The sequence below is a fragment of the Ochotona curzoniae genome, unplaced genomic scaffold (assembly GCF_017591425.1).
Source record: "Ochotona curzoniae isolate NIBS_2020 unplaced genomic scaffold, NIBS_Ocur_1.0 contig_4516, whole genome shotgun sequence".
Lineage (NCBI taxonomy): Eukaryota > Metazoa > Chordata > Mammalia > Lagomorpha > Ochotonidae > Ochotona > Ochotona curzoniae.
In genome coordinates, this window is record NW_024466313.1 from 1,303,252 (window position 1) to 1,325,275 (window position 22,024).

Sequence of the window (22,024 nt, forward strand, 5' to 3'; positions counted from 1 at the left end):
TGGGCAGTGTCTGCCAGCTGCGAGACCACAAAGGAAGCAGTGTGGCCACACCTTCCCCTCAGCCTGCAGCCCCCGGGACTGCGGAAAATCGATGCCTGGTGCTCTAACTGGTGATTTGTGGCCACGGTCCTAAGATATGGACACAATTAGAATTGCATTTCACTTTCGCAGTAGGAAAGTTATTTTTTTCAGTGATGCAAGTGGTTCCCTTTTGTGTATGTCTTTCCTGGACTGGATGAAGTTGAGGTGGGGAAGAGACACGCACAGTGCCATAGCCTGAGGGGCATGTTGTCCAAGCAGGAGGCAGCTGGGCGGAAGGCCCAGAAACAGAGCGACTGGAAACGGACATTACCTGAAGGAATGAGGGGAGAAGCAGCCCCTCTCAAGGGCGGGAGGAGCCCGAGTCCAGCAGCAGGGGACTGGGGAGATGCTGTGGGGCTCAGAACACTCCTGTTTAAGGACAAAAGAGAACTGGTGCAGGAAGATGCGTGCAAGAAGTAAAGGAAGGCTGTAATTTGGTGGACAGAAAGCTAGGAGCCGCGGGAGCTGTGTTTTCATTTGATTCGGGGAATATAATAGATGCAGAAAATCCCTTCGCCTGATGCTGCTCATGCCTGACTTTGCTCGTTAATCTCTGCCTCGTAGCAAAGACCTGGAAAATTGCAATTCCCGGCGCCAGCAGTCCCTGTTGTACACGGAGGAGCAGGCGGGAGCAGCCTAAGCTCCCACCTCTGGCCTCCCTGAGCCGCTGGCGGGGGAGGGCAGCAAGGCCTCCAATTGCCTCTTTGTGAAGAAGGCGTTCTCTTTGTTTCTCCTGGCATTTCACAAGGTGTGGTGGGCTCTGCCAGCACTTTCGTGGACCGATGCACAAACTTCTTTTCATGATTTTCCTTCTTGGAACAAATTGACCTTTTCCTCCACACTGGACGCCTTCTTCTCCAGGTACGTCTCGATCCAATTGGAGGCTTAAGGGATAAAAATTCCAATCCAGCCTCAGTTTTCTTTATCTGCGTGTTTGACTTTTCCTGATTCAAGGGTATGAGTTTGTGTCCTCAAGAGGGAACCCTTCTTGAGTGTCCTTGGCCTGGCAATGGATGTGTCGTGAAAAAAGTTTGGCCTTTTGCTCCGAGGACCTCAGCATTTTATCCAAGGCAGCACCATTAGTAGTTACCAATTTGCTCCGAGTTCATCCTGGAACTTTGGAAAAGGGTAGGCCATTCTAGAACCTTGTCATTCAAAGAGCCCGATTGCAAGGTGCACTGCAGTTCCATGTCTGCGTTTCTTTGTGGTGTGCTGAAGTGCAGGTGCTTTTATGGTGCGCCCTGTGCTGCGACACCTGTGGAGGCACACTCCCACTCGGGACAATTATATCCCAATTTTCTGCTTAGGTACAAATTTCTGATCAGCAGGATTAGGCCTTAGGAGGTAATTTGTTTTTATCAAATCAATCTTAAACCACGGAGAGCTATAAAGATGAAAATGAAGGCCCTTACTTGTGTATATGTGTGCGTGGTGCCTGTGTGGGTTGTGTTAACTAAACCCAGAAAATGCCAGTAACTTTATGTTGTGACCTCCCAGCAGAAAATGTATTCTGGATTCCCTTTTCTTGAGCTTGGGGCTAAGGAGATAGAATTCTGAATTATGTTACATCGCAAACTTGATATCCTGTCTCACGCTGTGGTAGGTGCCATGAATAGCTTCGTGCTCTGCCCGACTTCCCAGGTTTGTTCATTTCTAAAAGGCAGCTATGTTCACGATTTGAAGTCTGTCACTCAGAGTGTGGAGGCATGGGTGGAGAATAATCTTCCAGAAAGTCCTGGTTCTCCTCCCCAGTGCTTCCTCACTGACTGTGGGGCTGGGACGCCATGAACCTCCTGGCTCCAGAGGCTGCCCCCATTTGCCTTTAATCATGTGTGCTCCGGCTCCCACCTGGCTTTGCTTGATAAAGCAATCTCACAAATTCTCTTGCACATTTCTAGAAGCTTTCTTGCTGTTTCATTGTGACTGACATGAGAGCAGGGTCTCGGGTGTGTCCCGTGATTCTGTCTGTTCCCTGATGGACTTGTGTCAGGCTGTGTCCCAACTGAAGGAATTTTGGTCAAGATCTCCTCAATGGTCAGCAGAACACGTTCTTCCAGAAGTTCACAAGAAAACTCTGCTAGGGAAAGCTTAGGCATGAAAGCCAAGCTTAATTTTTAATACCCTTTTACTTCATGAACCATATTATGTGTTTAGGTGGAGACCATGTGGTATAATTCTACTCTCGCCTTCCATCTGCCGGGGCTGCAGTAGCTGGTTCGTGCAGATGGCTGCCATCTTGGCCTACATCTCAGGGGCAAAAAGTAGTGCAACACTGTGAAATAGCAATTTCTGCAGCAAGCCCTGGATTCCGAGGGCGCCCAGGCTGGCATCCAGGAGGCAGTCACACTCAGGCCCCGCTCAGTCAGCTCTGAGCACTTGTAAAACAGGGACAACGAGTGCTTCCTGCTGTTCTCCAAAATGGCTGCCAAAGTTGAACAAAGGCACAGAGTATAAAGCGACTTGAGCATGGGAGGTGAAGAGGGCTGCAGGTGTGGGCTCACCTTTGTCCCCATCAAGTTGCTATCTTAAAATCCTAATCCCCAGAACCTCAGGATGTGACTATAACAACACACAGGTTCCTCACATACAAAAGTGTGTCCTTTCAAGAAGAGGAAGTACAGATGGAACACAAGAAGCCTAGGTGAGCACCCAGGGGTGGCCTCCCACAAGTCCAGGAGTCCAGGGAGAATTCAACTTCATGACACCTACATTTCAGAGAATTGTGAGAAAGTAAATTTCCATTATGGTTTCTTGCTATGGTTGCCTGGCCTGGCTAAGCCTTGGGCTCAGGGCTTCCTGCTGATGGACAGGAGAGCTCAGACAAGATCTGTGTAGGTGGACCGTGGGGTGTCATGCACTTTCCCAAGCCGTGAGACCACCCTGGGAGCGGGTAGTCAACAAACAGTAGCTCCGCGGTCCATACTTCTGTATTTCACATTTGCGAAGCCAATGATCTATAAAAGAAAATTCACTTCCATTTATGGAGGATCATCTATTCCATGCTCAATGAAGTGTGTCTCATGATTCAAATCTGTCCTTCAAAGGGCCACTTGATGACACAAAATTTGGAGCAGCAGCACCAGCCACTCAAGGCCAGTCTCGGCTTATGCACAGAGAGGCGGTGTTTCAGGTGTCATCAGAAGCAGGTGCACAGATGCGAGGGGCAGCCAGCCAGGGTTGGAGGGCTTCCTGGTGGAGAGGGTCATGAGCTTCTTCAAACCTTAGGAAGCGGCAGTTTGTCACTGTGCCAGAACTGTAGGCAGGGCTTTGGGGTGTGACCTCGTGGTTTGAGTGAGTTCAGGGCGAAGTAACCAATGGAGTGGCTCATCTTGTAAGTTTTGTCCTCTTTGTTGATGTGTGTGTATGTGAGAAAGAGAGAGGGAGAAAGGGCGGGGAGAGGGAATGTGCATTATGACAGGTAGATGGTCTTCCAGGTGATGGATTTAGAAGAGTTGAGGAGGGGCTGAAGGCTGTGGGGAACTCTGCACCTGCCCTGCCTACATGACCTTTGGTTTGGGAACCTCCCTCTTCTGAACTATAACAACCATGAAGTCAGCTCCCCGTCATGCTCCAGGGACACTGGCTAAGGACGTTTCCCACACTGTTCATTGTTGTGAACGTCCTCCCAGCCAGTTGCAGAATCTCAGAGTGTGAAATGCGGAGGGAGAGCAGGGATAGAATTCCAGAGCTGCAGACTGATATGGCGACTAGGTGGCCCCGAATGCCCCACTGAGTGCTTTGGGGAGACACCGCTGATGCCTGTGGGGATGGACGCTGGTGGAGGTCTCCACTTCTGGCATCAGAGCCTTGAGCTGCAAGGTCAGGTAGAGCCCACCCAGGCTGTGCTTGGCCTTCAGGAAGGATCTTTGGAAAACAGCAGAGAATGGCCAAAAACAACACTGGAAGCCACAGTGACCAGCACTTGAGTTCTGTGTGCTGCTACTGCCCAGGGCCCAGCAGCCCTCTTACTGCCAGTGCCCTCAGCCTCAGAGAGGGGGCTGTGCAGACTCTATTGCACTGCCAGGGTGCATAGTCACATGGTGGTGGGCTGTACAGGCCAGTTTGGAGGTTTCTCTTGCAAACACCTTTTTTTTTTTTTTTTTTTTTTTTTTTTTAAAGAAATACGCTATGTCCATGCTGCTGAGCAGGGACTGTGTCTGTAAGAAGTCAGTGACACAGTTGCCCATGCTGAATGTGCAGCAGGCCATGACGGAAATACTCCTCTCTTCTGAATCCCTTCTGAAGGGGAGACAAGCGATCTGGGACTCCCAGCACCAAGCAGATGCAGGGCCCTGCAGCTGAGTCCTATGACTCACCACATCCCCTCCAGGGACCAGGTCAGTGCCCAATACCATTTGGGCTGGAGTTCAGCTTAGACTGAGGCACTGAAGTGTGCACAAACAAAAAGGTTAGAAAGAAGAGGATTTGAAGAAAAGATAGCCCTTTTCTAATTTTTTAAAAGATTTATTTATTTATTGGAAAGTCAGATATACAGAGAGGAAGAGAGACAGAGAGGAAGATCTTCCATCCAATGATCCACTGCCCAAGTGAGCGTAATGGCCGATGCTATGCCAGTCCAAAGCCAGGAGCCAGGAACTTCTTCTGGGTCTCCCACACGGGTGCAGGGTCCCAAAATTTGGGCTGTCCTCGACTGCTTTCCCAGGTCACAAGCAGGGAGCTGTATGGGAAGTGGAGCCACCAGGACTAGAACTGGCGCCCATATGGGATCCTGGCGCGTTCAAGGCGAGGACTTTAGCCGCTAGGCCACGCCGGCAGGCCCCCCTTTTCTAGTTTTTAGGAAGAACAGAGAACCTTCTAGAGTTGTAGGAGATGGGGGAGACGTGGATAGGATGAAGGAAGCAGAGTGGGGATAGGAGCAATTGCATCACAAGGGGGTTATCCACATGCCAGACTCTGGCCTGGGATGGGGAAGGAGTGGCTGTTCCTAGAGCGTTCCTGATACTCTGTGCTGTTGCCTCCACCACCTGGATCACGCAAGATGAACCTCAGCTGCTGCCTCAGGGGTCGGAGAGAGCATCTCTAGTCACGGGTAGCTGATATGGTTTGACGGTGATTTGTTTCCCAAAGATCAGGGTGCTGGGGCTTCGTCTTCGGGGCGATGGTTTTGAGAGTTCGCAGCAGGGGGTTGAAGGGTCGTGCAGTCTCTATATTCTGATGAATGTGGCTTTCCCAGCTGTTATATAAGAGCAAGCCTGGACCCTCCCCAGTCTCTGGCTTCCACCCTCACCTTGTGAAGGTTTCTACCCTTGCTCCTGCCGTGACACCATCCGTCCAGAAGTTCCTTGTCAGAGGCTGAGCAGAAGCGGCCGCCCAGCCCCGGACATTCTGCATCTAAGACTAGGAGCTGAATCAGCCTGTGTCCTGTGTGTACAGTTACATCAGGCTGCACCACTGAGGGCCCGTCCACCTCCCCTTATTCCTGTTGCATCTGGAGTCTCCTGAGCCATACCTCCTGACTCCTGCCCACAGGTCTGTTCAACACCAAAGCCGGTCAGAGCACCCCTCCCACCCTGATTAGTTAATTCATTGTCCTCCGTCTTGTACTCTGCATACCCTCAGTGTTGGAGCTGGGGAAGGGAAGACACTTGGAATTCTGCCGTGTAAACAGAAAGTAATGGTGCCTTAAATATTCATGTTTGCTTTGCCAACACCGCCGGACCTTTCAAATGAAGAAGCCATCAATAAATGGCTTTCAGCTTGAGATACGAGCTCAAGTTATAATTGCAAAATTGATTTTTATGACCTGTCCTTACTGTCTCATTAGATATTCACTAAATATACATAATTTTCTGCCTCTTCATTTATCACTGGTCCAAAAATAAGATTATAGCTCTCTTCTATTGTTACAAAAGGAGAAGATGAATCAGACTCTCGGAAGACCCAGGCATTTAAATCTAGAAGAGTAATCGCCATCGGCCTTGCTGGGCTTGGAGGAGGTTTCCCTGTGGGTAGTGAGGGAAAAGTCTCCGGGCGCTGCTCCCCAGCGGATGACGTCCAGTGCTGCGGTGCCTGCTCCCCAGTGGATGAGAAAGGACACGTCCAGTGCTGGGGGTGCCTTCTCACCACTGGCGTTCTAGGCAGGCGGGAGTTGACAGCATCTCGGCTTTGCTGGCCACATGCCTGTGGTCCTGCTCAGGCTTCTGTGAAGAGGTGAATGGGAGTAAGGAAACACAGTCTTCTCCCTTTAGGAGTCCTCTGCAGTGTAGATCCCCACGCAAGAGTGAGATGAACACAGCAAGTTGCTGAGACCCTGTCTACCCCTTGCCCTCTGCTAGGGCTGCTGCCTGAGCCTTATTATGTAAAACCCCCTCAGAGAGAAGGTGGGTGGACTTCGTTTAGATGGAAAAGTATAGAGTCTAGTGACTCCAGAAACACAGCACCTCCCCTCTCCATAGCTAGCCCCTCCCCCACCTCTGTGGCATCAGCATCGTTCTGCAGGACTGAGCATGCCCCTTATGCAGCTGTGTCTTGGGCTCCAAGGCCAAGTGACCGGTGGCAGGGGGATTCTTAGCTGAGGTTCCAGGAGAGTTGGGTCTGTATGCTCCACCCTATCCCACTGTGCACCCTGCCTGCCATCCATTCCAAGCCCTCCTTCCAAGTTTTCCTCTAGGGTCCTTGAGGGATGTGTTTGTCAACTCACCTGCAGGCAAGGGCTTACCTCCCAACCCTGGGAATCCCTGAGAGCCTTGTTTAGGAATGCGGCTATCCTGCCTCCCCCAGGGTTGCTGATGTACCCTAGTTTGGTCTTCCCTCCTTGCCCTCTGCCACTGGGCAGGGGCCAGCCCCGAGTCCAGTGGGGGCACCAGTAGCCACGTTAAAGCCAGAAGGACAGAGAACAGAGGCACCCTTGGTGATTCTGAGGTCTCTCGCTCTCTCTCTCCCAACAGACCCAAGGATCTTAAAGGATTTTCCCCTTCCCTGGCTGGAGGATTTTGTTTACTCATTTGTTTTTGCTCCTTGGTTAGTGCTCAGTTAGGGCTGCACACAGCACTAGTGCCCAATGAGCGGGTGTCCTCGCTGCAGGGGGCTGGTGACCTCACCCTAGGATCACCACACGGCGAGTGGATTGCCTCCTTCTGCCTTGGCATACACATTGCTAAGCTTGTCTGGTAGAGCTAAGCTGTAAGACACGGGAACGTTCGCCAGGACTGTGAAGGTCAGATGTATCAGTGAGTTGTGATCATGACAAAACCCAAAGCTGGGAATACAATCAGCAAATCTCCCTGGCAACAGGAGTATGCACCGGGACTCGGTGTGTAACTCGTAAACTCTGAGCAGTTGTGATATCGACCAACGCTAGGTCAATACTTGCTGTCAGATCTAGATCACGTCCTCACCAGCCATCACGTGAGGATAACAGTGCGGCAAGAGTTTGAAAAACGTGTAAATTGAAGCCAGAAGGTCAGAAAATCATGCAGAGAAAAATATGAGAAAATGTCGAGAAATCTGTAGAGAAATGAAATTGGAAGATATGTCTTATTGTGCAAATTAAATGAAGCCCACTCATAGTTGTTGTTGTTGCTGTTGTTTTAATAATATGCATGTCTAGGAACTTTTTTTGGAGCTGTATTTATCTGAAATATTTAGAGAGGGTGAGGGATAAAGCCGTAGCATCTATCTGCTGTTGGTTTGCTCTGAGTTGGTTACAACAGCCAGGGCTAAGCCTGGCTGGAGCTGGGAGCTGGGTGCCATGAGAGCCGCGAGGTGGGAGGCGGGGGCCAGAGGCCTGCATTTGGGCTATCCTCCCCTGCTTATCCCATGTGCATTACAGGGAGCTGGACTGCAAGTGGAGCAGCTGGGACATGAACCAGTGTCCCTGTGGGATGCCAGGATCGCAGGAGGCAGCTTTACGCACTGCAGCTCCCCTGTGTGAGCCTTTTGAAGATCTCTCACGTGCATACATATCTAATATTTTTGGCAATAAAGTAGACTTATCTTTCAGTTTTGTTTTCAGCGGACTTTTGGAAGCAGGCTTGTTTGTAAGGTGCTGAGACTGTGGCCTTGTTTCATACCTTTCTCAGGTGCAGACACTGAATAATCCCAAACCCTCCGTGGGATCTGACTGCCAACTGCGTCCCACTGGGAGCACGTGCCCTCAGTGCGCTGTCCAGCTTTGTGTCACAGGCGCTGTTGTCCACTTCCCTGTTCCTCATCTGCCTTCTTTTGTGTTTTTCTTGCTACAGATGGGCAGAAGAAAGTCCAAGAAGAATTTGACATCGACATGGATGCACCCGAGACAGAGCGTGCGGCGGTAGCCATTCAGTCTCAGTTCAGAAAATTCCAGAAGAAAAAGGCTGGGTCTCAATCCTAGTAGAAGAGCCCCTTCCTCATCCACCTGAAGACCTTGACTTCCACCACCATCTGTCCTAAGTACAGCACCCCCAAGAGAGTCTCACACACACACACACAGCAGACCCAAAATGCATGTACAGAAACCCCTGAACCCCGCACCCTGGTAGGAAGGAGCAGGCAACACGGTCGTGAGCAGAGAAATCTCAGCCCCTGTTCCCCTCATCATGCCTCCTGCAACTGTTTTCCTCGAGGTTGTAATAAACAGAATTCAGATGAGTGAACCCAGCATCTGTCTGCCGTTGTTGTCTCTGGCTGTGTCTTCAGTGAGGAAGATCCCAGGGTCAGAGGCAGCCACATGCCAAATGTCTCATTTCTTCCCTCTCTGAGGAGACAGAAAAGCAGAGTGGGGACCTTCTGCCAGGAGCTTGCGTGGCGTGAGTGAGAGACCCATTCACAGCTGTGCTTGTCTCATTTGGAGGGGCAGCTGCAAAATATTTCCTTCTTGTGACAGGGATGGATTCTGCCTCATGGGGTGCCAGCAACATCACTGCAGAATGATGACTCATTCCAGATAACACCAAGGGGCGGGGGAGGACAGTGCATTCAACCTATCCCTGGATCTGCCCAGCAGGTGCATTCTTGTCTCCCCCCATCAGGGAGGGCTTTTCTCTCACTCACCTGCCTCTCTCTGCACCTGCATGGCTCCAGGGGGTGGACACATCTCCACACTCCTTCATCTCCTGTGTGATTTAAAACCTGGAAGGGTTATCTAACACAACCTGCTATTTGGAGATGTTGCCTGGCTTCTTTCCCATTGCATTTTCTGTGAAAACATTGCAGGTGAGTCAGTTTCCTACACCAAGGAGAGGGCCGTCACAGGGAGAGTGCCACTCTGGAGCCAAGAGTCACTTGGCCGGGTGTGTGCTTGTCTCACGGTGGCAGGTGGCAGCAGCTCCCAGCTCTTGTGCTGCTGCCAGCTGCTGTGTGAACTCTGCCATGGTGTGCGTGTCACAGCTGGTCCTTGACATCCCAAGATGCTGTTTAGCAGCCGCAGCAGCACCCTGCCCCCCCCCCCCCACTCAACACATACGGTAGGGTGTGGCAGGAAAAGATGCTATGTGAACACGGATGCATGTACCTGGGTGAGCAGGTGTAAGCGATGTACAGGAGTGAGTTCTGGACAGGGCAGGGCAGAAGCTGGGCATGCAGGCACCACTTTCTTGTTGCCAGTTTATTGATACTGGTATCAGAAAAAGGCTGACATATTTTTTGATATTTACTATAAACAAAATCCCTTGCTTGAAAACATGTTGGTTAATTGTGTGAGGAGACCCTTTCTGCAAGAGGATTCTCTGTTGCTATTTGGAACTGGGAAATGCTTGGGTTCCCCTGCTCGTTCTGTAATCAGTGGAACGCTAGCCAGGATTTCATCAGGGTTAGCAATGGCTGGGGGAAAATGTTATCAGGAAGCACGAGAAGGCTTCTGTCCAGCTTTGCACTCCCTGGGGCTGCACAATGAGCACAACCCAGTGTTACGCACACCCGGCCTGGATTTGGGGAGGTCAGAAGGCATGACCACAGGCAGTGGAGACTTAGATTAGGACAGGTTAGCCGGGGGACCACAGAAAAGCTGTTCCTGTATGATGTTCCTTGTCAAGGAACTTAGCCTGTGGTTAAAATGCGTGCATCCCCTGTTGGCGTGCCTGGGTTCGATTACTGGCTCTGCCTCTGAGTCCAGTTTCCCACCAGTGTAGACCCTGGGAAGCGGCAGTGATGGATGGCTCAAGTACTTGGGCTCCTGTCACTCATGTGAGTTCTCAGTTGCATCCTTGGCTCCTAGCCCTGCTGCTGGCACAGGTCCAGCCGTTATGGATCTCGCAGCATGAACCGACAGACGGGATTTTCTCTCTGTTTCTCTGATTCTAGGATAAACCAAAAGTAAGAAAAATTGGAAAAATGTGAAAAAGGGCATGGGTATCTGGCTCAATGGTGCTGACCAAGTAGAGTGGCAGAGAGCCCATCCTGGCCTCTGTCACCCTCTCTTCTAACTCAGCTCAAACCATGGGGCTCTACGTTCCTTGGCCATAGCCACTTGGATTAGTGATGGGTCCTGGACCCAAGGTAGCCTCAGCCAGCCAAAGTCTTTCTCTCATGAGTCTCATCTGATAGCCACACGAACTAAGCCAGTTAACTACAAGGAAATGTTGTTTTGGTATCAAAGTTGGCGTGCGACAGGCTGAATCTTAAAAAAAAAAAAAATTCTTAAGGAAAAAAAATGTCTTTCCTCCATTTTCCCACCACCCCATTTTGCATCAGGGTAAAGGTCAATATGGAGGGAGAATAGAGAAGGGGGTCCAAGGTTCACAATGCTTGGACTGGTGAAAGCTGGAGGGGTAGCCTCCTGGAGTCCATCTCTTGATTGCCATGAACAGATACCCATCATCCTCACTAAAAAAAGAGAATTACTCAGGTCTCACAGACATCCACAAACAGAACATCCGAAACTTCCAAGAAAAAGAATAGATGGCATGGGCAGGAAGAACTGCGACAGATTTACAAATAAGCCAGGGTTCAGCGGGGGAGAAGTTGATGTCTTAGAGTCTGTTTTTAGTCTTTCCGTAGTTTCATAGTTTTCATCATAGAGGTCTTGCACATTCATCTTTGTTTTGTTTCCAGGCACTTAGGAGTTTTTGGTTTATTCCTCAACAGAAGCATTTCCTAAAGCATTCTTTAGTGGGTTTTGCTGTTACCCGAGAAAACTACTGAAGTCGCTTATAACTCTGCGACTACTCATTTTACTGAGTTACATCGTGTCCAGGTAGTTCTCAGTACATTCTGTTCAGTTCCCATGGAAACAGTCACATTACTTGCAAATAATGTGTGTGTGTGTGTGTGTATTACCACTTTTGGGTCATTTTCTTTTCTTTTTTATAACCCATTATGCTGTCTGGAGGGAGTCTTTGTCATTATTTTACTTGTGACGGAGCATCTCATGAAGTAATTGCTTGCAGAAGTCCAACTGTTTGGGGTTGTTTAAGTTCATAAGGCTACATTTCCTCAAATCTTGAAGTTTCTTTCGATATTCCACTGAGTGCACAGATTTTATATAACTTGAAGATTAACCTAGATAAATCAGTGAAACTGTAAGGTAGTAAAACTGTGAGGGTATTTTGAGAGGGAGAAGAATTTTAGAAGTTAATGCTCATTGAGATCTACGCTTAGAGTGAGAGGCGGTGGATTTGTACTGACATCCATTTCTCAGCACCGTTAGAGGCCAGGGTCGCATCAAGTGTTAGGGATAAAACAAAGAGTTTGCTCGAAGAAGAATGACTGAACTTTCTTCTGTTTGTTCTATAAGGCAGATTTAAACATGGGATCAAATTTTTAAAAATTATTTTCATTTATTTGAAAGATTATATATATATATATATATATATATATATAGAGAGAGAGAGAGAGAGAGAGAGAGAGAGAAAGGGGGGAGAGACAGAGTTCCCACCTGCTGGTTTGCTCCCCCTGAATCCTAAACAGCTGAGGCTGCGATAGGCAGAAGCTAGGAGTCCAGGACTCTCTACCCACGTGGTGGCAGGGCCACCATCATGACCACTTCTCCCAAGGTGCACATGAGCAGGAAACTGACTCTGAAGCAGAGCCCGATGTTGAGTCCAGGTCCTCTGAAACGGGATGTCAGTACCCCAAGTCGCATCTTAATTGCTTTGCCAGTTGCCTGTCAATAAATATGAAGACTTTTGAAGCTTCAGAAAGCTCATTCTCCATGGGTGCATGACACAAGGTTTCTGCTTGTTCCTGGAAGTTTAGAGAGCTGCAAACTCGAGAGCCACAGAGTGCAGAGAACTGACCCTTGGTTAGTGCCACTCGGTCTTGCATGTGGTGCCTCGTTATAGTCCCACAGCCAAAGAATCATTTCCTAGACCACTTGTGAGACGAGATGCAGGGCTCAAGTCACACACCTAGGCACTGGTGGATTCACAGTGCTCAGTTCGACAGATGTTTTCTGTGTTTTCAAATAACTTCACCAGCATCTAAAAGATAACCCTGATGGTTTATTTCCCCTTGATGTAGCATGGCCACCAATGGAGCAGGCCTGGTGTGGCAGGGATGATTGTGGGGAACTCTGCAATTACTGACAGGGCCAAAGATGCACGTAGAGCTAGCAATGGGAGCGAGACATCGCCACATATCTGAGGAGTTTTGATGGCTCGCCTTCCAATCTCAGCTCACTACAAGTATATTCCTCCTTCTCCTGTGGTATCCAAGGACAGTCTTGTAAAAACACAGATTCTTTCAGAACACTGTTTATGTGTCTTTCAGCACCCAGACTTAAAGTTATTCAATGGGTTCCAACATCGTGGTGTGGTCAGTCAAGCCACAATCTTCAATGCCAACCTTCCCCATCGGAGGTCTGATCCTGGTTCTGATTACTCTGATTCCAGTCTGGCTCCCTTATAATCACCTAGAAAGTGGCATAATACGGCTTAAGCACCCAGGCCACTGCCACCCATCTGGGGGCCCTGAATGGAGTCCCAAGCTCCTGTGTTGGACCTGGACCAGCCCTGTCCATTGAGGCTTTTGAGGGAATAAAGTAGCCAATGGAAGGTGTCTTTCACTTTGTTTTTCCTTTTCTCTTTTTTACTCTGCTTTTAAAACAAATAATTCTTAAAACACATGAAGTTCCTCAGTGACTTCACTGGACTGTTGAAATAAAGCCTGTTTCCTTCCCTTGGCTGCGAGAACCGACACTATGCACCCTTCTCACTTTCTGGATGTTTCTGTGGGTCTTTGAATGTGCTGTCTCCTTCCTCCATCAAATGTTTGAGTTCACTCTTCCTGCATCTCGCTCGGCCCCTCCGCCTTTACATTCAGTTGATTTCTATCATCCTTTAGTACTAAAGTGACGTGTGACTTTCTGGAATCCTTGACGTACCATGAACTGCTCTGAAATATAAACCCCAAGTGCGCTTGGCAGTTCATTTCTCAAATACAGCAAGAGCTCATGCTAATGTCCCCAAGTCATGTCTGCACATGAGGTGGTCATCAGTGCTCTGTGATACCAAACCCAGAGTGAGTCCCACTGTTGGAACGAAGCCATGTGGAACGTGTCTGCTTGGAAGGCAGACAGTAAACTCAGTCTGTCTGTATACTTGCAGGAAACTGGTTTCAGGTTGCACGTGCCATTTCTGCCACAGCCCTTCCCCCTTACACTGCACCGTCTGATCAGGCCCTGCTTTTGGTGGCACTTACTGCAGCTACAGTGTCATGCTTATTGATGTGGTCCTTCCATTCATGTTTGTTTGCTCCACTTGCTTGGGGTGTTAGGGACATCCATGACACTGCAGTTGAGCTGCTTTGTAAATGTTTGGAGCAAAATGAAAAAAATAAATCTAATTTTGAGTTTGTGCCCATATGTTCTGTAAAAATCACCTCTCTAAAGTATTTTAGGGCCAAGAAACACTGTGTATCATTCAATAAGCAACCAGGAGGACCCTGATATGATCAGAGCTCACAGACAACCTGTGACCTCCTGTTCTTTGTCTTTTGAAGGAGAGTTTTACAAAGCCAAGAATGTCATGGCTTCTCTGGTCATCCTACTTGTCAATGGTGAGATAAAGAACAGATTTCAGGATGCAGACACTATGATGGGGAGCATGCCTCTGACATCCCAAAAGGCAGAACCCTCAAGTCTTGATGTCTTAAGGTTGACAAATGAGATGGAAAAGCCATAATCCTGCTTATTACAGGTGGTTTCATGACCATTCGTTCCGTATAGAGCAGAGACAATTCTATAAGCCAACCTTCCCTTAGGGAAGCAACCTGTTTGTAATCAGTGGTCACCTGGTGAGCTCGGTTATCAACACTTCGGTTGTCCTGAGAAAGAACAGCAGTGTCCAGGGCCTCAGTATTCCTCCTTTATAAGATGGAAAGCATCCCCGTGGGGTGGGAAACTGAGATTGGAAAGGCTACTCATAGCTCTTCGTTTCTGTAGCAGGTGGTGAGAAGCTACGAAACACTTCACTTGTAAGTCTCGTTTAACCTTGGAAGCTTTACAAAGCATGGGTTTTATTTTTATTTCATAGAGTAGGAAGCTAACATTCAGAGGAGGAACGTACTCAGGTCATGTGGTCATGTGGCTGGTGAGGGAGAGACTTGAATTCCTCGGCTAGGTTTGACTTAAGAGCCTGACGTAGAGCGAGGCACCAACACCAGTATGTTTTCTAACTCTCACAGTCTCCTGTTTACATTGATGAAAGTGGGTTCTACAGTGTCCAGTGGCCTCCTCCATCCCTCTTTCAAGGACCCAAGCCCTTTGGGCATTCTCCTGCCTTCAAATTCCAATAGTGGTGGCTCTAGGCAGATGAAAAGCTACCATGCATGTCCTTATTCTGTGTGAAGATGTTGCACTCTCTGTGTACATGACCAAGTGAAGGATTCTGAGACAGGGAGATTGTTCTGGACTGTGTCAGTGGGCTCAAGGAAACCCCAAGGATCTTTACATGAGAAAGGTAGGAAGGTTGGTGTTAAGTGAGGGGAGTGTAGGATCAAGGACTGTGCTTTGTCTGTGGAGGAAGGGACTGTGAGTCAAAAGACACAGGTGGCTGCAGAAGCTGCAAAGGTCAGGAACCATGGAGTCAGCTTCCAGCAGGAGCATGACCCTGGTGACACTGGGACTTGACCTGGCGAGGGGCACTGACTTTCACAACCACAACACTGTGGCTTGTGTTGATGGAAGCCATTGCATTTAAATGAACTTGTTACAGCAGCACCAGGAGATTCCTAAGAGAACACCTGTGCCCGAGCACATTCAGAGCACATCTGTTGTGCAGCTGCTCGTTCTTGTGGTCCTAGCTACGGGACAATATCTTGAGAGGAGAGACCACAGTACATCTTTCTCTAAAGATAGTGCAAATATGTGGGAAGGGATGAGTAGGTATCTTTTAATTTTCAAAATAGTTCAGAGTGAGGTTGTTAAGATGACTGCAGAATTTTGTGTTGCCAGCCCTGTCTCAGCATGGAAGCTGCAGTCAGATCCCTCAAGAGCTGAGTTCAGCCTGCAGACAGAGGCTCTGCACCTGCCACTGCCAGACAATGGCAAATGGGCATGGAGGGACTGGGTTGTGGCAGGCATTGGTTGTCACCATGGATTTTCTCAGGGTTAGGTGTAGCTCTGCCACTTTTATGCGCTTCATCTGTAACCAAGTCAGCAGCTTCTGCAATGCTAGGGTATTGAGCCAAGCCAACAAGCATAGTGGCCCGGAGAATGTAGTTACCACTGCAGTGCTGTGTGCCCAGGGATTGGCACACAGCTCTGCACCATTTGTGCTTCAGCACCTTCGATGCTCTCTGTCTCCCTCTGTGATAGCCAGACTCCCAGCAAAGGAGAGCAGGCAGGCATCTCAGCCCATGGAATGCTAAGGTGGGAGAGCATGAAGAGGGATGCTGCATCAACTTTGATCAACTCCTAGAGGGGAGACAGGTGCACGTTGCTCTTTGAGGTTGTTGAGCTTGGCCTTCGTGACTGTGGGGTTCCGATGGACACAGGCAAATGCAGCTCTGTGGGTTCAGCTTTCCACTCAGCTCTGCCTCCTTAGGCTGCTTTCAGCTCCCAACCACCAGTTCCCTTGTGTATCTTCAACTTCATAAATCAAAGTGCATTAGCACTGTAAGTCACCTTAGGTATTCCAGCCACTCCTGCATTTTATCATCAAATCGAGCCAATGGAGCTCCTTGTCCATGTCCACAGAGCCAGGCACAAGCCTAGCATCCTTCAGGGTCAGTGCATTTCCTAATGAGGTGTTATCCTTTCCACTGGTGCTAATGCTGCTCCGGGCCTGCATGCAAGGCAGTAGGAGGCCACCCTGCCTTGCCACCCAGCCTACCAACAAGGCTGACATCATTGTTCAATTTACTCTCAGCCAGCCTAAAGGCCTCAGTTAACACTTGGCTTACTTTCCTTAAGGATAAAAGTGTTGGAATAGCCAGAAATAGAGTAGGCCACTCCGTTGCTGCTCTGGGCCAAATTCTGGAAGTGCGGAGGGGTGAGGTCAGGTGGGGCAATCAGAAGTGAAGCTCTGAGCTCCCGTCAACTCCCTGAATGCAGTGGCTTCTCCCCTGGGTGGATTCTCCAGTTGAGGTGTCCTGGGCCACACCAGTATGGCTTCTCAGGAGCAGCTGGTCCACCCAGCTCAATTAGCCCTGGGGTTCCTCACTTTCGCATTAGCTTTAGGTTCTGGATAGAGGATCTTTTGTGACCAAATGGGCATGAGTGTCTGGGCAGTTAACACCAGTCTGCTCTCACTGGTGTGCCATGATCTGGGGATGTGTGAGGAGCAAGGCAACAAAAGGCAGCTGCGTGCACTGTCATCTCCCTGGCAGGTGTCCTTCTGGCTGGTGCTGGCAGCTTTCACGCCTGAGTGCAGCGGAGCTGGGTGATTCTGCCAGGTACTGTTCTCAGCCGACGCCAGATGGGATGTGGAGGGTAAACACCCTCGCTGCCTTGCTCCTTACCTAGAATGCACCAAGGGTGCTCCATTCTGCCTCCCAGTACGTACAAGTTGGGGTGAGCCCCAGGTACGTCACATGGCACACTGCATCCACTTTGTCCCGCCCCCTCTGAGGTTCATGCTTCCCCCGCCTTACTCTCTTGGGTAATCTCCCAAATAAGCCATTGGCATGTCAATTCTTTTCTCCAAATTTACTTCTGAGAGAACCAACTAAGGCAGATGGTGAGAGACATGTGGACATTTTTAGCCAGAGCTCTGGGTTCCAAGATTCTGGGCCACATGCTTTGTTTATATCCTATTTTTCCCAACCTCTTTTGATTAAGAAATCTGTTTCTTAAGGTAAAAATGGGCAAGAGCTGACTTAATTTTTATCCATCGAGCCAGCATGGTGACATAGTGAGTAAAGCCAACGCCTACAATGCTGGCATCTCATTCGAGTTCCAGTTTGTGTCCAGCTTCTCCACTTCCAGTTCAGCTCCTGCTACCACTGGCCTGGAGAAGATGGTCTGAGGGTTTGGGCTTCTGCTACCAACATGAGAAACCCGGCAGAAACTCCTGACTTCTGGCCAGTTCTGGCTGTTGTGGACACCTACAGAGTGAACCAGGATATGGTCAATCTCTCTTTCCTTGTAACTCTGACTTTCAGATGAATAAGTAAATCTAAATAAATATGATGCATTAAGGATTGTTTCCCTTCCTTAAAAGAATAGGTTCCCTGCAAAGAATGTGAAGGAAGGAGGTGAGGGAAGGTGGTGGGAGAAAGCGATGTGGGATGCTGTGCTCAATCTTTTGGGTTTGGCTGCAATGACGTCCCAGAGACATAACAGAGAGAAATCTGAGAGACCCACTGCAGTGTGAGATTTAAGAGGTGAATGCATGGGAACACCAGCAAAGGCATGAGGGAGAATTCCAAGTGTGGAGTCACAGTGGCACTCTCCTTTACAAAATGATGCATGTGTCCTTGGGAAATGGAGAGGCCTCTCCGGGAAGGTTCTAGAAGATGACTAAGGAGGAGGGCAGAGAAGAGGCAGTGAGTGAAAGCTTCAGCATCTACAAGACCCCTCTGACTGAACTTGAATCACCTCCTTGGTCATGGGATGGTCAGTGGTAAAATGCCCTTTTCTCGCTTCTTGGGAGCTGTGTGGAGTAGTCCACACTTTGCCAGGTCGCTGGGCATGGATGTCCAATCACTCCAGGGACATGGCTTTACTTATTGGTGTGTGTGTGTAACTACTTGGTGTCTGCAGAAATCTGTGTCCTGCCTGGCCTGGGCAGGATGTGGCTCTCTCCCAGCTCAGAAGCTCTCTGACCTGCTCATTGCAGATGTGGCCTCTTCACACCCTCACCCCCCACACCTCTTCACACCCTCACCCCCCACGCCTAGCTCTGAGGTCAGTTTCTTGCCTAAGTCTTCACCTTTTCCAAGCTCTCTGTCCTCAGGATCATCGCCTGTCAGGATGCTAACGTTTTTCTAGAACACACACACACACACACACACACACACACACACACACCCCTCTCCTGTCTGGGAGAAGCAGGACCCTAATGCACAGTCCAGCTCTTTGAAAACCTACTCAACTGCCAGTCAGTGCACCTGTTGCGGACACAGATGCCCAGTGGCTCCCCAGTCCCAACCAGAGCCTTTTCAAGGCTCTTGAAGGACATTCTAACACGTTGTGGTGCCATTATCTTACTGAAACATCTTTATCTTGCTTTACACTGGATCCTCTGGTCCTGGCTGAGCCAGTCCTGGCCTCTGTCCCTTTAGTTCCTTGGGCCCAGAAACACATATGTTCTTATATCCCCCAGGAAATGCAGCTCAGCATCTCTCTTTGGGATTTGTGGACTCTTCCACTCTGCTCTGTGGTGGGAAGTCTGTCTTGGAGACAGCAGTGACTTCGGCAGGCTGGTGGGACAAGGTGGGACTCTCAGTGCCTGTGTGGGTCCCTCTGTCCCCATCGCACATCTCCTGAAATGCAGGGGCTGAAACTGCCTACTCACTCTTCTCTCCACTGTGGCTGCTTTCTTCATCTCCCTCATTCACATCCTTTTCAGCTGTGAGGTCCAGGAAAATCCTGCTTGTGGCTGTAGCCCCTGTCCTCCCAACCCCGTGCAAGGGCTTTATGCACATTTCTCACTGCTCTTACATCTGGGGAGCATCATGGACAGCTTTCCACTCAAGGAGTGACTCGGGCATTCTGCCTGCTTGCCTTGGGGGACTCTGCATTTCTGGATCATTTGCTATTGGTGCGATAACACATCACCACTTACTGGGCAGCTTCAACAGCAGAATGTTTCATAGTCCTAGAGACCAGAAAGTCTGGAATGAAGGTTTTTACAGGGTTGATTTTTCTGGAGACGATATGGAGGCCCTGTCCCTTGACTCTCTCCTGGCTTCTGCTCATTGCCAGCACTCCTTGGTTTTCTAGGCATATGAACCCAAAACTCCATCTTTCTCCAGCTTCACACTGGCCTTCTGCTCTGTGTGTCTGTGTGCATTGTGGGCCACATCAAGACACACGGTCTAGCCCTGATGGGGAAGCAGACGGGGTTGGCACCTCGCTGTTGGCCCACAGGAGCAAATGGAGGAGCCAAGTGTAACAGCCTCCGACACTACACAGAATGGTGCTCAAGGGTCCTCTGTACCTGAGGCTGTGAGCAGGAGCTCTAGTCTATTCAGGAGCAGTAGGCTAGGCATTCGCAGTGATCCTGTTCTCAGACAAGCAGACACAGTTTGTCTTGTATGGGAGGACTAGACAGGACACTGAGATAGGAAGAAATGAAGCTGGAAAAAAATAACATTCTAACTCCTCTCCTTTCCCACGATGCAACTGTGTCCTGTGGGAGACTGGGAAGGAGGAGACTCCATGATGACTGTGGAAGTTAAACTCTACTCTCTGTCTCTCCTGGAAATACATCCTGCTTTCCTTTGTGTGCGGGGTTGGTGCTTTCTGCCTCGAATTCTTACCTGTGTGGAGGCAAGAACCTGGAATAAAGATGAATGCTTTGACATAATGCTTCGACAGATCTTCAGGTTTGTGTAGACAGGGTGGCACCATTGCTTTCAGAACCTGCACCTTTTGTCCCCGTGGGGCGCTGCTTCTACTGCCATATCACTGGGAGACTCAGTGGTCACCTTCTCTTGGCATCCTCAGACCTTCCTGGACTCCTCCCTGCAGAGCTGGGCTGGCCACAGCCCGGAGCTCCCTGGGCTATATCCATCTCTCCTCTACAATTCTTGTCTCACCCTGCACAGTTCTCTGCTCTCTTCTCCTGGGGACTTATTCAAGGCCACATCAAAGATGAGCATCACAGCCAAAGTTCCACTTTCTAGTTCAGAACCTGGATGATGCTGACAGACGGGGATGATGGGGCAGATGTCTCAAGCAGATGTCAAGTTGCATCTTGAAAAGATCTACGCGGAAGGGGGTGGCTGGTGCGGGAGGGGTGGGCAGGGGGAGGTCGAAGCCTGCACCTGGAGCACAACTACCGATGTCAGAGTGGTGGGACAGCTCGGCTGTCTCTGTCTGGGCTTTTCCCGGAAATGCACTGCAGCTCAGGCGCACTCTACCTGGAGCTGCAAGATATCAATCAGAGGCTTGCTGGATGATGATTCAAATCACCTTGTCTAAAATTGAGCTACACAGCCCATCTGCAAGGAAGAAGGCTCAGCTTTACAGTGTGGGGAGGAGCAAACTGACCAGCATTCCTTGCCCTCCTCTGGCTGTGCCTTCTGTTCTGGAAAATTTTCTGCTGGCTTGCAGAAGGCCAAGGAGGGAACAACAAGCCTGGATAATTTAGTACTTCATTGCTGATTATTGATCCAGCTCTGTCTTGTCCACCGAGTGCACAAAAGCTAAACAGTATCGAAGGAAATAAAGACCAGGAGGGATGTGGACTGAGGTTTGATGATGAATACACAGAAAGAGCATAAAAGAAAGAAGGACTGCAAAGGAGGAGCAAAGCAAAGGTCAAAGCAAGCAGGTGGGAAAGTGACAAAATTCCCTTCAGTCTGGCTTTGGAGCAACCGTGATAGTGGCCCTGCATAATTAGGGGTATCCAGATGTACTGAGAGTCCTGCTATGTCCACTCAGTTTCTGAAATGGAATGGAGTCTCTGTGGTTACTCCAAGATATGGTAGGGACTGCTGGGAGTGCAGGCTGGGCACCATGTCACTCCACAGCTGGTATGGACAGATCCTGATATCAAATCCATGGACGCAGAGTCGATGAGGCTCTTGGGCACACTTGTAGCTCTGCTTCAGTTAGGCACAAGAGTAAGATGCAGCCACCTGTCTACAGAGAGTTCTCTTCAGAACACAGGCAACAGACATGCCCGCCAACTAGACGGCGGCCAGAGGGAGTACCCACTATGACCAAGGAGTGGCCAGTCCTTAGACAGGCAACACCACTATGACCAAGGAGGTGTCTGTGAGGGACGGTGGCCCTGGGAATCCCTTGCAAATGGGACATGTGGAGAGAGGGGCAGAACACATCCTGCTTTTGGGAAACAGCAAGTGTCCCTTTGTGGGGTGGTGTGGAAGGATGTAAGGCTGAGGAGTGAGGGGAGGTCAGGCAGGATTCCAGATGGCCCAGAGTGAACCAGCTTGTCTCTTCTTCTGTCCTGAGGACACTCATTGGCCTTCCTTCCTTGAAGTCGGAAGTGGCCATGTGCCCAAGTCCTAGCCACGAAACCACAGGCAAAAGCCAGATGAACACCTTTCAAGCTGGGATCCTCTCTGTGATTTTTTCATTTCCTCTCCCTCTGAGACAGAATGGAACTGAATCTGGGCTGACATTGGAGCTGGCCCACTGTCCGAGTGTTTGTCTTCCCAGGCCCCTTTGCAGAGCTCTGGTGCCCCAAGGAGGGTATTTGTAGGGGGTGGCTGTTCTTTAGGAAGTAATTAGGTCACGAAGGGGACAGGCTCAGACATGGAACTTATGCCCTTACTAATGAGGCCTGAGAGAGTTGCCCACAAGGGCATGGAGCACAAAGGTGCAATCTGTGTGCCAGCAAACAGCCTTTTACCAGAGACAGACTCTGCTGACACCTTCGCATGGGATTCCCAGCCCCCAGGGCCATAAGGCACAGGTTTATCTAGCTTAATGGGC

The 22,024-nt window shown here is 49.6% G+C and overlaps 1 protein-coding gene across 1 annotated transcript in view; it reads left to right on the plus strand.

Moving 5' to 3' along the window:
* Positions 1–18,419, plus strand: part of PCP4 (Purkinje cell protein 4) — a 57,151-nt gene extending 38,732 nt beyond the window's left edge. Inside the window, exons 3-4 of the mRNA XM_040986582.1 lie at positions 8,286–8,511; positions 18,389–18,419. Of these exons, the coding sequence (XP_040842516.1) occupies positions 8,286–8,413 (128 nt within the window). The 3' untranslated portion in view covers positions 8,414–8,511; positions 18,389–18,419. The remainder of the gene's footprint in view (positions 1–8,285; positions 8,512–18,388) is intronic.
* Positions 18,420–22,024: the final 3,605 nt, after the last annotated feature.